This window comes from Euleptes europaea, chromosome 13 (genome assembly GCF_029931775.1).
Source record: "Euleptes europaea isolate rEulEur1 chromosome 13, rEulEur1.hap1, whole genome shotgun sequence".
NCBI classification, from domain to species: Eukaryota; Metazoa; Chordata; class Lepidosauria; order Squamata; family Sphaerodactylidae; genus Euleptes; species Euleptes europaea.
Genome location: NC_079324.1, coordinates 11,575,238 through 11,592,866, shown reverse-complemented (window position 1 = coordinate 11,592,866; position 17,629 = coordinate 11,575,238). Strand labels below are relative to the sequence as shown.

The 17,629-nt window shown below is 46.0% G+C and overlaps 1 protein-coding gene across 1 annotated transcript in view; it reads right to left on the bottom strand.

Moving 5' to 3' along the window:
- Positions 1 to 17,629, bottom strand: part of COL4A6 (collagen type IV alpha 6 chain) — a 234,884-nt gene that overhangs the window by 38,105 nt on the left and 179,150 nt on the right. The window contains exons 22-28 of the mRNA XM_056858952.1: positions 15,996 to 16,175; positions 14,327 to 14,510; positions 9,812 to 9,865; positions 5,279 to 5,350; positions 2,853 to 2,960; positions 1,484 to 1,705; positions 122 to 283 (exon numbers count right to left, since the gene is read on the bottom strand). Of these exons, the coding sequence (XP_056714930.1) occupies positions 122 to 283; positions 1,484 to 1,705; positions 2,853 to 2,960; positions 5,279 to 5,350; positions 9,812 to 9,865; positions 14,327 to 14,510; positions 15,996 to 16,175 (982 nt within the window). The remainder of the gene's footprint in view (positions 1 to 121; positions 284 to 1,483; positions 1,706 to 2,852; positions 2,961 to 5,278; positions 5,351 to 9,811; positions 9,866 to 14,326; positions 14,511 to 15,995; positions 16,176 to 17,629) is intronic.

Here is a 17,629-nt window from a genome sequence, read left to right as displayed (position 1 = left end):
GTGGATGTCCCGACCTCATATCCAGGTCCAGTGCTATGAACTTGCCAAATTATAGGAGATACTGCCCTTGAAGGAGGTGGATGGAATATAGTATGTTCTTCCGGTTTGAGGCACTGCGTACCTGGTGTTCCTGGCAAGCCAACTGTGCCCACCGGACCTTGTATTCCTTTCACACCAGATGGGCCTCCAGGCCCTGGAGGTCCTCGTAGTCCATCAGTCCCCGGAAAACCTGGGTCCCCAGGTCCACCTTTGATACCTGGTAGACCCGGCCTTCCATCCAATCCTAGAAACACATAAGCAGGGCACAGAAAATACAATCATCAAATGGGAAATTGATTAAGGCCTACTTGAAGAAAAGGAAAGTTCTCAGCAATACAGTTGTTGGTTGAAACAGAATTGCCCAGGAGAGTGCCAGCACCACACCTCAAGGAACGCACATTGGCTTTGTTCTCCTTAGGAAGGGGCTCTTAGTACCTGTGTTCAGGTTTACACTCTAGGGAATTTCAAGGGAGCCAGCGTGGTATAGTGGTTAAGAGCTGTGGTTTGGAGCGGTGGAGTCTGATCTGGAGAACTGAGTTTGATTCCCTACTCCTCCACATGAGTGGCGGAGGCTAATCTGATGAACTGGATTTGTTTCCCCACTCCTCCACACGAAGCCAGCTGGGTGACCTTGAGCTAGTCACACTCTCTCAGCCCCACCTACCTCACAGGGTGTCTGTTGTGGGGAAGGGAAAGGAAGGTGACTGTAAGCCAGTTTGAGTCTCCCTTAAGTGGTAGAGAAAGTCGGCATATAAAAAACAACTCTTCTTCTTTAGTGCAAGCATGAAGCTTGTATTTGCAGCTGCACAGAGACTACAAAGAGGAGCCATCTTTTCTTCATGGAAATAGAATCAGAGTTATCTTGTGGCACAAGCACTAATGGAATACTGCCCACTAAGACAGATGTATAGTGTTTTCTGCAGATGGCAGATGGACACACACCAGGAGAGAAGAAGAAATAGCCAAAAATTTGTACAAGCATTGCAAAACAACTAGTACATCAGATCAAAAGAGCAATCCACTTCTACATCATGTTCCCCACAGTGGAAGCCAAGAAGCCCACATGCAGGCAAAAAAGCAGGAATGTTCACCCCCAATGTTTCTTCCATCAACCAGTGCTTAATGGCTCTGAACACAGGAGCTCCATTTAGCTATCATGGACGCTAAGGTTTGTGTGTAAAGTGCTGTCAAGTTGCAGCTGATTTATGGTGACCCCATAGGGTTTTCAAGGCAAGCGGCTAAGCAGAGGTGGTTTGCCATTGCCTGACTCTGTAAAGTCTTTGTCGGTGGTCTCCCTTCCAAGTACCGACTCCGCTTAGCTTCTGAAATCTGATGAGATTGGGCTATATTATTCCATCCCACATCTCCTTGGCTACTAATAGCTACTGATAAATCTATCTGATATGATTTTTTCCCTAATCTCCTTATAAGAAGCAACACTAACCTTTCTGCCCAGGAAATCCAGGATTTCCAGCCATGCCTTTCTCTCCTGGCAACCCTGGTCGCCCAGGTTCCCCTTGGGGTCCTCTCTCAGCTCCAAGAACTTCACCAGGTGCTCCCTTTGCACCTAGGAAGCCAGGAGGACCTGGCTTTCCAGGTAACCCATCTGTTCCATCAGTCCCCGGAAGTCCTGGAAGTCCTGCGTCTCCATTAATGCCAGGAAAGCCTTAAGTAAGAAAAATGAATGTTAATGTCAAAGCCATTATACTAACCATTGCACAATTAATCGTACACAAGAGAAATCTGTGATAGGCGGAGCCAGCTGAAAAATGACTGCTGCAACTTACCTTTAGTCACACAGTGAAGATGTTTGTGGTGTGGTGGCAGCTGGTGCCAAAGCAATGTTTTTTAAAAATATGCACAGACAATCAAAATGTCCAATGGCTGATTAGAAGCCTTGCTGGGAAAAAGTCCCTGTTGGCCCTGCCCACTTTCTAAAAGAGCCAGCGTGGTGTAGTGGTTAAGAGCAGTGGTTTGGAGCAGTGGACTCTGATCTGGAGAACCGGGTTTGATTCCTCACGCCTCCAAATGAGCGGCGGAGGCTAATCTGGTGAACTGGATTTGTTTCCCTGCTCCTACACACGAAGCCAGCTGGGTGACCTGGGCTGGTCGCAGCTCTCTTAGAGCTCTCTCAGCCCCACCTACCGCACAGGGTGTCTGTTGTGGGGAGGGGGAGGGAAGGTGATTGTAAGCCAGTTTGATTTTTCCTTAAGTGGTAGAGAAAGTCGGCATATAAAAACCAACTCTTCTTCTTCTAAAAACACTTGGCAGGTGCTAGGAAAGGTGTCAGTGGGAGCTATAGCTGCTTTAAGAGCCAACAGTAAATAAATGTTTATAACAGTATCAAATGAAAACAGAAGTCCAGCGGCACCTTAAAGACTAACAACATTTATTTCAATTGGTGCTTTTGTGAGTCACAGCTCATTTCCTGACTCACAAAAACTCATACTAAAATAAACGTTAATCGATTTTTAAGGTGCCACTGGATTTTTGTTTTATTTTGGCACAAGAGGCTATCATGGCTGCCCCTCTACCATAGCAACAGTGGCGTGGATCCTGCCCCTATCCTACCACTCTGCTGAGCACCATTTATCCATTCAAATATTTATACCTCACCTTTCCTTTTGGCTCAAGTCTAAAGAGGCTTCCCTCAACTTAAGTGGCTCTTCTGTTGGAGGAAGAACCACTGAACTTGGAGGAAGACCCCTCAGAGGATGACTGGATCCAACCCAGTACCACCACCCTATACCCCAGTTATTTGGAGACGTTCCATTTTACACGATAGGAAGTCCAGTACAGTTCCAAGTTCTTACCTGGTACTCCTGGGAGCCCGCTTAATGCTGGTACGCCTGGCTGCCCTTTGCCGCCACGTAATCCAGGCTGCCCCGGAAACCCTGGAAACCCTCTGACACCTTTGGAACCTGGAGATGGAGAAGAATTTGGCATGAGATTCTCAGGTCTGACATGAGACCCTTGCAGAATTAGATCACAAACACTGAATTAACAAAAACACTGGGAGGCCTATTTTGTACACTATACAAATCGCTGGAAAGTGGATGCAGCAGCACACCTGAGGTTCTGCTTTTGGCAGCAAGGTGCCACAAGGGGCCTCACATGACGCCTGTCTTCTTGAAGGTTCTGGATGCTCCAAAGTGAGTTGGTCTCTGAGGTGCCACTGGACTCGAATCCAGTTCTTCTACTGCAGACCAACCCAGCTGCCCTCTGAAACTATCTCCCAGGAAGGCACCACATTTAGCTGCATGGAGTGGAACTCCATCAGCCTCACAAAAATCTTGTTGGTCTTTAGGGTGCTACTGGACTCAAATCTAGCTCTTCTACTGCAGATTAACACACCTGCCCTCTAAAACGATCTCTAAGGTGAGCAGCTCTCTTCTGGCATGGGTCGAGGATGAGTTTCCTGGCAGCACGTTATGAGAGGTGGCAGAAAACAAACTGTGGGCGAAAACAAATGGTCGCTTTATCCTCCTTTAATCCCTGTTTCATCAAGGATCGAACGCATGCGTTTCGCCTAATGTGCATTCGATCCTGGCTAAAACAGGGATTAAAGGAGGATAAAGCGACCATGCGTTTTCACCCTGTGAAAGCATTTACATGCACCGGTTTCCCCCCACTTTCTACATTAACGGGTTTGTCTAAGCTACATCAACAGGGCAGCTGCAGGAATTTCTACTAAACTCATCTCTTTCGTTCCAAACAGAAGAGTCAGCGCTATGGCAAGTGATGGCTGCTGAACTACAGACTTGATTTTACTACACAAAAGAGAAGGGATTCTAAATCCTAACCCATTCAGTGTGCTAACTGCAGGTTTATGAATGAGGGTTGCAATGGTGAAACTCTTCCTTCTTTCTACCGGCACATTCCAGAGCTAGGGTGGGGGTTGGAAGGCCACTTGGCAGAATGCCCCCTGCAGAGTTCTACCAATATGACATAAGAAAAGAGCTCAAATGGAACAAGTAAGCTTTTAAGTTAATCAAAACTTGTGGAACTCCCTGCTCCAGGATGTGGTGATGGCTACCAACTTGCATGGCTTTAGAGGGGAGCGGACATATTCATGGAGGATAGGGCTACCCACAGCTACTAGTCAAAATGAATACTAGTCATGATGCATACCTATTTCCTCTAGTATCTGAGAAGCATGCCTATTAAATTAGGTGCTGTAAAACACAGGCAGGATGCTGCTGCTGCAGTCGTCTTGTTTGTGGGCTTCCTAGAAGTACTTGGTTGGCCACTGTGTGAACAGACTGCTGGACTTGATGGACCTTGGTCTGATCCAGCAGGGCTTTTCTTATGTTTTTAAAATGTTACAGAAGTGAATAACTGCTGGTGTTTAAGTTTTCAAAAGGTGCCGCAATAGCCCTAGGTGCCGCATGACATCTCTGCGTGCCTAATCTAACTGAACCTGTGCAAACACCTTCTCCATTCTGCCTGATAACTGCTGTAAAATGAGACTGCCATCATAAAGATGGGACATGTAGGTGAACACTACTCTGCAAACCACCAAGAAAAAGGAACCTCAAAAGTATGCTACTGGCGAGTCCTGTCAATCAGGAGAAAAGTGGGATATAAATATCTTAAATAAACACAAAAAGGTATTTAATTGGTTAAAGCACTCATTTGTTGGTCATATCATGGTGCTTTGAGAATGAATGCATGCGTCTTCGGTGGTGCTGCAAAAATGAGTGTTGTTTGTATGGGCTCTAATCTAGTGAACTGGGTTGGTTTCCCCACTCCTACACATGAAGACACCTGGGTGACTTTGGGCTAGTCACAGTTCTCTTGGAGCTCTCTCAGCCTCACCTACCTCACAAGGTGTCTGTTGTGGGGAGAGGAAGGGAAGGAGATTGTAAGGGGGGTTGATTCTCCTCAAAAGGTAGAGAACATTGGCATATAAAAACCAACTTTCTTCTTTTTCTTCTACCTTTCCTAGGATGGCCTTTCCTGGTTTAGAATCCCCCACTCTCTCAACTGGCTTTCAGGATCAAGATCATGTACATGGCATTATTCCCCTAAAATGCTCAAACAGGAACATGCTCAGTCCTAGATTTATCATATCATGTGCAAGACCAGAAGTGCTGGCAAGTGGTCGTATGGCAGTACCAAATTACATTTCCAAAAAATGTGAAAATTGGCTCCAAGAAACAAAAGTTTAGTGCAGATATTCATGTGAGACATAAGATCTTGGGCCTGTATGTATTTCAGTATGGCACAATGTTCATACCTGGAAATCCTGGGGGTCCTGGAAGCCCAGGTTGTCCAGTCGCTCCAGGAATTATACAAGGCAGAGTCATACCTATGGAAAGAAAATGGATCATAACTTTTACCTATCCCTTTGTAGCAGAGACAATCCAGTGATGACATCTGTATTTACATTTGTAACCCCCGACTAAAATAACTGAGTAGAAGTACATTAATACTTCCAACATTGCTCTGGAAGAATTATTCTTCCCCATTATTGAGTTAAAATCCTGGTTCAAGTCAACCTCTCAATTAGCAATAGGGAAAGGGTACAGAGGATTCGTACTGGAAAGACCTGAGGAGAGGGGTCATGAAATCCTAAGATTTGTACCCATTTTTTCTAATCATGATTACTGGAGAAGCCATGTTGTGTCTCAGGGTATGGAGGGAAAGCACATGGAACAAGAACCTTGGTAAAGTTAAGTGGAATTGGAGCTGTTCAGCGCCTGGCCAGGAGACCTCAGGAGAACCTCATGGATATTGTTTTGGGTCCCACAACGGGACAGAAAGGGGATGTAGACACAATGAATTTCTTAAAAAATAAATGTCTTACTGGCAAATAGCAATTGGGTTCATAAGCACATTTGCTGGATAACAGCAACTGCAAGTACCAGTAAGATGGCCTGCATCCTCACCAAGACATGCCTTTAAAAGGGTGGAGGCTGGACAACAGGTTGCAGTCTGTGAAGTAACTAAGACAGACAGACTACAGGTAAACACAAGCAACCCTGCTTGAGTTGGAAACGTTGCCACAGGGTGACGATTCCAAGGGCAAAACCACTCTCTTGAGGTGACTTTCCCACCTCAAAAGTCACGGTGTGAATCAGTCAGGTGAAATATGGTGTCCTTAAGGTGTCTATAGATCACTCTTTCTTCCATCTCAATGATTATAGTTCCAATTAGCATTTGCTGTATTCCAACGAACTCTAGTGAGGAATCTAGTTCTGCACAGTGCGGAAACAGCATGAGAAAGCATCTGGAGAGATCTGGATATGTGCTGCTTCCACACAGTGGCCATAAAACGTGCCCCCGCTATAGCAACAGGCGTAGACAGGAGTGGGCAGGACGTGTGTCCACATGCCTTGTCCCCGTGCTGCTTGCTGCTGCTACGGTACCCTGGCCCCTTTTCCTCCACTGTGCCTGCAATAGGGTTGCCAACTTCCAGGCAACAGCTGGAGATTTCCTGGGATTACAACTGAACTCCATGCAACAGAGATCAGCTCACCTGGAGAAAACGGCTGCTTTAGAAGATGGACTCTATGGCATTTTACCCCACTGAAGTTCCTCCCCTTCCCAAACCCTATCCTTCTTAGGCTCCTTCCCCAAAATCTCCAAGACTTCCCAACCTGGAGCTGGCAACCCTAGTCTGCACTGGAACACTCTAGCAAGGCTCAGCTGGAAAAAAGCCCTTTAAAGAGCCAAGAAAAAAGGGGGGGTAGTATGAAGTTTAGCTCTGCCTCCCCTACCCACAGTGGGTGTAGGTGTAGCACCCTGGATGCTCTGCCCACAGGCATCACACAGCTCCTCCTTCAAACCACACCAAAGGAGGATTTTCTTTGATCATATTTGAAGGGGAAAGCCCTAAGAGGCCTTCGAGTCATGCGCACAATGAGCATGAACATTATGTGGCCACCTGTATTTAGATCAGGGACTCTTTCTACATTTCATACAGGGGAAAAATCCTTACATGGAAGCAGAACACTTGACCTCATCAGGAGGAAACCAATATTGGGGTGTTTTGGCCAAGCAGTTCAACTTCCAGCTTAGGTTTGCATCCACATTGGCATTCGATTGTGTTTCAATTTGAGAGCATTACTAATTCTATCAGTTTACTGAAGCATATGACAGATTGTTTCCTGGGCTGAAGAGGATAAAGAGTAAAACCACAGACAAGTAGTTGGGGTCCTTTCAAAAACTGAACAGGAGGCCCCTAAGTTCTTCTGGCTGACCAGCCAAGTAAAGACAGCCGCTACATGCCTGTATGGCCTTTTAAACTGGAACGTTTCCCCACGGTCACCTCCGCCGACTGTTTCGGGGCTTCCTTTTGATTATGCATGCCCTTTCTGCCCATCAGAGGTTGCCTCGCTCTCCCTGTGCATTTTGCCTGCATTTTCCAGATTTCGGATAAAACAGCATCGGGAAAACACCGGCGAATGTGCAAGGAGAGTGAGGCAACCTCTGACGGCAGAAAAGGCATGCATAATCAAAAGGAAGCCCCGAAGAAGCCGGCTGGGGTGACCGTGGGGAAACATCCCTGCATAAAAGGCCTATGTCTGGATGGTGGCTGAGGATGGTGAGATCTTACAATACTTTTGTTACTGTGAGAAGTTGGCCTGTGTGTCAGTGGGGACTCTCACCCAAGAGGCCAGCAGACACTGATTGAGAAACTGGCTGAGGAGAACCTTCCCATGAGCTCCTCAGAGGCGGACGGGCAGCTGAAACAAGCCGCAGACATGGGAGGGTGAGATGAGCAGCAAATTTAAGTTGCCCCCTGCAAGGCTGAGGAATCTAAGGGGGGGATGAGTCCATTGCTGCTGCTTGTTCACTACTCAGCTCTAATTTGCTCTGCGATCACAGGTTTTATACTGGGCAGCGCTGGCTTCAGGAGACATCGTCTCATTTGGGTTTCATGGTGTGGAGAGAGCACATACAACGTGACGGATGAAGTACATTTCTTTAACGTTTAAAACCTACCATTTGGACAGTACCATATTCTTTGCCAGTACCAAGGAGAGGATCCATCAGTGGATTTGCTGCCACATTTGTACACCGACAACAAGTGAACTTGTGAACTGTCGTGAAGCTGGACCACGGGCATTCTTGTTTTGAAAAAAACCCAGTTTGGCTGTGAGTGAGCATCTGATGTTCACACAGCCGCCGCATGCTGGGAGGTGAGGAGGACTCCCGACAAGGCACTTGCTGTGACCCAAGGCTGCATTCATGACATCGATGCTCTTCTGCCTCATTACACTATACTCAGGAAACACGGATTTTACGGCTTTGGAAGATTGCAATGAAAGTGTATTGCAGTGAAGGGAAGGCATTTTTAGTGTTTAAGCAAATCAGTGGCCCTCATGCTAGTCCCAAGAGCTGGAAACTCCCCCCTCCCACCAAAGCAAGCAGTGACTACAGGAGGACAAAAATCTGAGGGGACTCCGAGACAAGGGCTTGGATCCTTTGGAGGACTGACACAGATGGAAGGGATTTCCTTCTATACAACACACGGCTCTAACCTCCCCCACTGCAGACCAAACTGCTTTTGTTACTTTGAGCCAGCGTGGTGTAGTGGTTAAGACCGATGGACTCTAATCTAGAGAACTGGGTTCGGTTCCCCACTCCTCCACATGAAGCCTGCTGGGTGACCTTGGGCTAGTCACAGTTCTCTCAGAACTCTTTCAGCCCACGCGGAGACAGGCAATGGCAAACCACCTCTGAATGTCTCTTGCCTTGAAAACCCTACGGGATCTCCCTAAGTCAGCTCTGACTTGACTGCACTTTCCACCAACAGCAGTTATTTAAGAACAATATAACAGCCTGGGCTGAAAGAAATCTGGGCAACATTTTGCTCCCACAATTGGGCTTCCCCGCTACCCATCCCCATTTTTCTGGCTGCAGCCCCTCGTGCCTGCTGCAAAGCAGGTCTGGAGAAGCAGAAGGCCAGGAATGGTGTGTGATATAGTGCTGGGGAGCTACAGCTGATGATGGGAGGAAAGTCACTGGAAACTGGAGAAGCTCTGCCCTCCCCATGAGTGTGAAAGTACCTTGTTACTTGTGCAATGGCCTCTTTGGGTCCCTGCTGTAGAGTCATAAGTGTAAGCTGGAGCGTGTGACTCTCCTATAACTAGACCACGGTTCCTTCCTGGCTACGGCCAAAGTGAACACATGAAGCTGCCTTATACTGAATCAGACCCTTGGTCCATCAAAGTCAATACTGTCTACTCAGACTGGCAGCAGCTCTCCAGGGTCGCAGGCAGGGGTCTTTCGCATCACCTACTTGCCTAGTCCCTTTAACTGGGGATGCCGGGGATTGAACCTGGGACCTTCTGCATGCCAAGCAGATGCTCTACCAATGAGCCAAAGCCCCTCCCAACCAAGGCAAGCAGGAATAGATTAAGTCTATCCAGTGAATGCATGAAAATGTGCATACACTCTATAATTCATTTTCCTCTCTACAGTTCTTTTTGGAGGGTCGGGATGGAAGGCACAATCCGGGCTATAGCGCTATGCTTTGTTCCACAGCTGTTGTAAGGCACATGCAGTAAGCAAAGAAATACGTAGCCACGAGGAAGCAGAGTTTAGCATTTAAGCGCCCAGTGTGGGTTCAGAGAAAAGCACATGTAAGCAAGCTCTCTCTGTTGGCTGGCTTCGCTCAGCCCTTTGGAGACCAACAGATGTGACTCCACCCTCCCCTCCCCAAGTGCCGGACAGCATGCTTTTCTGTGCATCTTGTGTAATAACGGGAAGGAAGAGGACTGTCCCGTCATCATTTCGACAACGGCCGGGGCCTCGCTCTCACCTCCCGGAGTGTCTAAGACTCCGTTACCAAACTCCTCACCGCAGCAGCAGTCACCTATACCAGTTAAGCAAAGGAGCACAGGTTAAACAAAGGCAGAGAAAAACCCACAAGATTGAAAGCGTTTTCCTTGGACCAAAAGCCACGCATATTCACAGGCACTGCAGATGGGGCGTGAACACATGGAGCTGCCTTCTGTTGAGCTGGACCATTGGTCCATCAAGGTAATTATCTACCCTAGGGGTCCCCAACGTGATGCCCGTGGCACCTACTGACACCTTTCCTGGCACCCGCCATGTATTTTAGAAAGTCAGTGGGGCCAGGTGGGGATTTTGCCTAGAAAGGCTTTTGATTGGCTGTGCAGATTTTTAAAAAACTTTTTATTTAAGTTTATTTTATAACAACAACCACAAAAAAATACAACAGTAGGTTAAACAGTAGATCTACAGTTCCAGTATCTCTGCAGATTTTTTAAAAGGTAGCTTCGGCAGCAGCTGCCACCAAAGCACAAGGATCTTCACCATGTGACTGAAGGTAATGGTGGCCATTTTGTGGCTGGCTCCGCCTCCTGCAGCAGCCATTTTGTGGCTGTGCCCACCACACTGTGTCAGAATGCCAAAGGTGCCCATAGGCTCAAAAAGGTTGGGAACCCCTGGTTTGTTCTGACTGGCAGTGGATCTCCAGGGTCTCAGGAGTAGACTCACTGGTATAAAGGGAAAGAAGATTCAGACCCTCTTCATTTCCAGAGGTCACATTTTGGAAGAAGGGGAGAAGCAGGGAAAAATGCAAAAAAGTCTTTTGCCTGTGAATATACGTAGGCATCTTTTACACACTGAAAGATGAAATAACCTCTTTCTCTCGCTGTACAAAATGTTTAATATGCATAAGATTGAAACCATTAAAAATAAAAGCGGCAGCAGAAAGCAGAAGACGATGCTGTTAAAATTGTTCTGGAAAGCTGGCATTAGAACCTGGGGTGGGGTGGCGGGAGGACAGTTTTTTCTTCCACACAGTAGCAAACAAAATTTCAGTTGAGATTTGGGAATGTGCTTCTCATCAGAAACAAACCCAGTTTCTCCCCACACAACCCCCCTCCCTTTTGCACCCTCTTTTGCTCTTAAGGCCAGAATGCCCCTAACCAGTAGCAGCTGATACAGCTCAGGAAGTTATTATTTTAGATGCTAGTAGACGTTGTTCCCCGCTTTTGCGGGGGCTGTTCACCCCCCCTTTCTATTTTGCAGAGTTATTTTACTTTTCTAACCATCCCAATTTTTCATCAACTATTTTTCTTGCCTTAACATTAACAGAACTGCCAGGTCGCTGCGAGGGTATTAGCCGTCCCCAGAGACTCTGCCCTGGTGAGAGAGCTGTAATTGAAACTTCACCTCACTTTGTATTTAGTTGTTATTTGCATTTGTCTATAACAGCTAAATATATATTGCCCTTATTGAGCAGGTCCCCTTGCTGTTCACATGCTTTTCATTTGTTTTATCTTTTGGGTGGTAATGATAGACACGTTGCTTTGTCTATGGTAAAGTTTATATTTTGTGCCCTTAGAATTAGACAGGCAGAAATTAAAAATACCCCTGGGATTACATGTTAGCAGGGCTGTTGTTTTCTTAGTTTCACCAAGGTGCTTTGGGGCACATAAATGCTCTGATTTTGAGACAGGAACAGCTGACACATGTCTGTTACAAAATAGATATGGATCAAGTTTGGCTGTCAGAGGCAGATTAAAGAGAATGGGTCATGTAACTTATCTTCTGTCTGGTAAAGATAAGGCTATTACTCTATCTGTAGTTTATTATCTAACGGCTGCCTTGAAGATACGCCGAAAGTTATGACCAAGTTACACCTAAATGCTCATCTGCTTAAAGGCGCTCTTTTTGCATTGGAACTGGTTCTGCAACTGGCCCTTCCGTTGCTTGCTGCCTTGCCTCCGCGTAGAGCGAAACCCACCCCATGATAAAACCTACCCCATGAAGGCCCTCTCAGGCCATGTCTACAGAAAGGGATTCCTGTGTGGTGCTATCTTGGATGCTCTGCAATGGTCGGTCTGATTTTCCAGACTCTGCACGCACCTTGCAACCACTACCACATGCCTGCACCATTCCGAGGCAGGGGATGGCACCAGAACACTGAGAAAACAGCCGGGGGTAGCCATAAAGGAATTGCCTTGCTGCGCCAGACTAAAGGCTTATCAGGGCCGGAATTCTGTTTCCAAGAAAGGTTAGTCAGGTGCCTCTGGAAGTTCGCAAGCAAGCCATGGGGCCATTCCTTGGGGTTTTCCTCAACACCTGGTTCCAGAGAATGGCTACTGGGGGCTCCATGGTCATGCTTATGAATTCTAAGACACAAGCTTCTTTGTGGGCCCTTGGTATATCTTTTCCAAGCAGACAGATTTAGGATTACGCTGCAGTCATCACCAGGAAAACAAACAACAGTGGTAATTTTGCAAAGGTATGCAACAGTGCACATAAGGGCCATGAGATTTTCAGTTCTGGCATAAAAACTGGTTTAGTTCTGAATGGGCTTTAGACAGGGAGTAAATGAATAACAAGAACCAGCAGTTGCCTCACAGGCAGTGACCATTCCTCTCACTTCAGCTGTATCTGGAATATCACAGCAGTGACACCACTCTGAAAGGGTGCACCGTGTGTTCTGGTCAGATAGGAAACCTCCTATCCAAGATGCAGCCCCACTCAAACTGGCTCTGCAAGACTGCTGCAGAAGGAGACAATGCACAGCACTGACAAGCTTGCGCCAGTGACATCTTGCAACACCTCCACCCCATCCCTGAAGCAGATTTGCAATATTTTAAGAAGTTATTGTTCTTTAACAAAAAAGCACCAACAAAACAAAAAACAAAACAAGGGGACCAATGTGTGCTTAAATGAATGCTTTTTAGACAGCCTTACTGAAGCACAGGGAGATGCAAACAGGAGGACCCGATCAGTATTAGAAGTATTGGTATGGTATTGAGAGCTGGTGTGGTGTACTGGATAGAGTGTCAGTCCATGATCCAGGGAGACTCAGGTTCAAATCACCATTTCTCCCATGAAAGCTTGCTGAGTGACCATGGGCCTGTCACAAACTCAGCCTGGCTTACCTTACAGGGTTGTTGTGAGAAAACTAAGGGGGGGGGGAAGACAATATTTTAAGCTGCTTTAAGTCCCAACTGGGGAGAAAAGTAGGATATAAATAAATAAATGCAGTGTGAAAGCAGAGGGAGTCTGAGATTACCAGCTCAGAGAAAAGACCATGTGGATTCCCTTCTTCCCTTAAAGGGGTGTACTTTTCCATTTCTTTTCATGGCTGTTCCAATGTATATTATGTAATGCCATCTGCGCTGTGTGTCCCCTTCTCTGTACAACAGAGTTTCTCATTATACAGATGGGGTGCAGAAGATCCCCAAACCCTGATCAATTTTCCTTAAAAAAAATAAAAACAGGTAGCGCAGTTAGTGGCTCCTGCTCAAGCCAGAGACACAACTGGATCACATGAGAAAAGGGTGGTCCATTTCCCCCATCATTAAAATTTTGAGGTCTGTGTCTTATTAGATGGATAAAGGAGCTCTTATTCTAGTGTGATCTCAAAGCACATCCAGAAAGTAGCATATTCTGCTCCAGTGGACAGAAGGATGCTTATGATAATGTTCTGTACTCTCATACAAACTTCACTTCTATGTCATGCACAGTTGCTTCTCCCTTTAATTTAAATATGCTGTGCATATTTAAAAAGGGGTAAGGAGATATTTAGAGACACACATATGATTTATAATTGATAATAGCTATGTGTATTTTGTTCTTGGGTACCTAAATATCAATGGGTTTGTAAGCAGCTGCCCTTCTTCAGGTTAGTTAATGCAGTAATGCAGATAACATTACGAAACTAGGCTTCATCCTACCCAGTCAAATCTCCCAATTATCTTGATACTATTGCCATGCCCCTTTTACCCTCTTATGTTTCCTCACTGTCTTCCTGAATGTGACACACAGACAAGACTGGTGGGCATAGGTGACGGGGCCTTTTTGGCCATGGCCCCCAAGCTTTTAGAATCTTGTGACTTTGGAAATTCATCTTGCCCCTTTCCTTTTAGCCTTGCAGAATGTTCAAACAATTTTATTTCAGGAGTCTGAGGTGAATTTATCTCCTGATACGATGGTTTGTTTTATTAGTCTTTCTAACCTGAACTGAAGATCGCTGGTTTTCTGACATTGCAATATTGCTGCTATTCATTTTGTTGCTGCTGTGTTTGTTTTTAAGCTTGTATTATTGCTTTTTAAAACTTTTTGCCTGTAAGCTGTCTTGAGTGCTATTTTGGTAGAAAAGTGAGAAAGACATATCCCACATAAATAATCGAACACAACTGGTTTGCTGAGTAGTAGCTGCAAGATTAAGTCAACGGGTTAAAATTAAAAATCCAGTTGGCTCCTTTGAAAATCAAGGGATACAGCTGTGTTGATCCCATGGACTTTACAACAAATTCAAAAGAAGAATTAGCCCTGACTAATGTACCTGGAAGACCTGGAGGCCCAGGCTGTCCTGGAAGACCGTCTATTCCTGGATCACCTGGAGGCCCCTGAATTCCATTTGGGCCTGGAAAACCAATCCCAGGGAGACCCGGCTCACCACTCCGACCCTTGTAACCAGGCAATCCTGGAAGACCTTTTTCCCCTGGAAAGCCCAGGACACCATCACCCTAAACACAAAAAGGGAAGCCGTTAACAGAACAAAACGAAGTCACGTAAAACAACCCAAGTGAACATATCCAGAGAAAATCAAGAGGTCTATGAAGCCCAATGAAGGGCCAAATTAGATGGGAGTGTGGTGAACAAGGAGTTGGGACAGGAGAGGAGTGCTAGAGCAATGACATGTGGGGAGGTTTGGGTTGCCAATTCCAGCCTGGGAAATTCTTGGATATTTGGGGGTGGAGCCTGGGGAAAGCGGGGCTTGGGGAGAGGAGGGACCTCAACAGGTTATAATGCCATAGAGTCCACCCTCCAAAGCAGCCATTTCAACCAGGGTAATTGATTCTCTGCAATACAAAGATGTTACAATTTTTGGGAGATATCCAGGTACCACCTGGAGGTTGACAGCCCTAAGGCATGAGCCATTCAGCACCCTGCTGTCACACATACCTGTTACTATTAAACTAAGATTTCCCCCAACTATTTAGGTAAGACAGATGGGTATCCATATGTATTTGTTATTAATTCTTTGTTTACTCTTTGTATTGGCTAGAATGACAAAGAAAAAGACACACCAACACATACACTTTGTAGAAGACATATGAATGATGGTCCCACAAAGTCTGATTTGGTTCCCAAACGTTCTTAGATTTTTACTTTTTACATGTTGTTTATTTTGCTCATTTGTACTCTGAGCCTTATTTTATTTATAAGATTGAAATGCAGAGGTCCCCAGTGTGGTGCCCATGGGCCCAGCCATCACCTTTCCTAGAGCCCATCGAGTGCTTTTAGAAAGTTGGCAGGGCCAGGTGGGGCTTCTGCCCAGCAAGGCATTTGATTGGCTGCGCAGATTTTTTTAAAATGTTGCTTTGCCAGCAGCTGCCACCACAGCACAAGATCTTCACAATGTGACTGAAAGTAAGTTGCAGTCACCAGCTTGTAGCTGCACCCACAATGCTGGGTCAGAATTCCAAAGGCGACCTAGGGTCAAGAAGGTTGTGGACCCTTTCTGTAATATTGTGCCCCCCCCCCATTTTTCTTGCTGTTGTATATTGTAGCATTGCTAAACATTTTATGTTTGGCAAACCTTTCTGAGGCCCAGGGCATGGTTGCGTGTCATGGCTTTGCATCAAGGGGTCTGGGGATTGTTGTTCTGCAAGAGGACTCCAGTCCTCACCCCCCTGGTTCCCCAATCACAATTTAGTTTTGTCAGTTTTGTGACTATTGTTCTCATCCAGTAGATCTCTTCAGTTTCCTCCATGGTCACCTTTCCATGAATTAGAAATAAAGGCATTTTACAGCTTTTGCACTATAAACATCTTTTAAACTGCATCATTGGTGACCTGGGACCCAAGTCTGTGCTTTCCCTCCATGTTAAAAGCCCTCTTGATAAGAACTTTATCATTCTTCTATCCTGTACTCTTCACATCGGAGCCTAAGAAACCATAGGCAGTAATGATCAGAGGCACCAACTCTTGGCATATGGACCAACTTACTGGAGGGCCAGGTCGACCTGGCACACCTGAGACACCATCTCTACCAGGTGGTCCTGGAACCCCTGAAGGACCTCTGGGGCCTACATCCCCTCGATCTCCCCGGAGGCCTCTGCCAGTGGCAAATGATGGTTCTCCTTTTTCTCCCTTATGGCCAGGAAGGCCAGGCTCCCCAAACGAACTCTAGAATGTAAAACAAAACAAGAACAGAGTTATCAAGTTAAGGATCAATTCAGACAGCAAGATGAACAATGGTTATGAAAATGTAGCTACAGTTTAGCTTGATGACAGAATTGTGACGGACTGACAAAGCAAAATCAGTATCCATGATCTGAAGAGGGTTTGCTAACCACCGTTTGTGCACAGTAGGATTTGGTGATGTATGAAACTGGCAAAACCACAGTTATGACCACTGCTTTGCCTGCAGAGGCCATCTTTCCTAGGCAACAAAACGCTGAGGAGATTAAAGATCAAAGCAGGCAAGAGCTCTAACACCACGGTTTGGGCTCAAAACTATGGTTAGCATGAATCATGGTTTGCTAGGTTTACAAAATTATGGACCGGTTGGAGACAGGGAATAGTGAGAACTTCTTCTCCCTCTGGCATAATATTAGAACTCAAGGGCCCCCAATGAAGTTCACAAGCAGTCAATTCAGAATTACTTCTTCACTCAACAAGTAATTAAATAGTGGAATTCACCATCAGGGGCTATAGTGATGGTCAGTAGCATAAATGACTTTAAAAGAGGATTAAATAGATTCATGAAGGATAAGCCCATAAATAGCTGTTAGCCATAGTGACAAAAAGATAAACTCCACATCTAGAGGCAATAAAATTGTGAATACCAGTGCTAGGAGGCAACATCAGGTGAAGGACTTAGCTTTTGATTCCCCACTCCTCCACATGAGTGTCGGACGCTAATCTGGTGAACTGGGTTGGTTTCCCCACTCCTACACATGAAGCCTGCTGGGTGTCCTTGGGCTAGTCACAGCACTCTTAGAGCTCTCTCAGCCCCACCTACCTCACAGGGTGTCTGTTGTGGGGAGGGGGAGGGAAGGTGATTGTAAGCCAGTTTCATTCTTCCTTAAGTGGTAGAGAAAGTCAGAATATAAAAACCAACTCCTAGTCATCATCTTCGTCTTCTTCTTGCCCTGTTTGTTGGCCCTCGGCGGCAACTGGTTGGCCATTGTATGGGAAACGGGATGCTGGACTGGTTGGAGCACTGGTCTAATCCAGCAAGGGAGAGACCATGGCTCAGTAGTAGAGCATCTACTTGGCATGAGGAAGGTCCAAGGTTCAGTTGAAAGAACCAGGCAGTAGATGATAAGAAACGCCTCAATCAGAGACCCTGGAGAGCCATTGCTGGTTGGAGTATACAAATACTGACTTTGAAAAGACCGAAGGGCTGACTCAGTATAGGGCAGTGTAAGAGTTTTGCTCACCTGTTTGCATTAAAAAATGTTGCCAACTTATTTTGACATTCTTAGATGCTCTGTGCCAGCCTTTATGAGAAAGTTGTTTGGAGCCACCAAACATTGCCTTCTATCAGTTGTTCCATTTGCAACTTCTCTGTTCTCCAGGGGTGAAGAGCAGCTCAAGATAGGTAACCATGGGGGTGCAGTAGTGGTCACTCATCC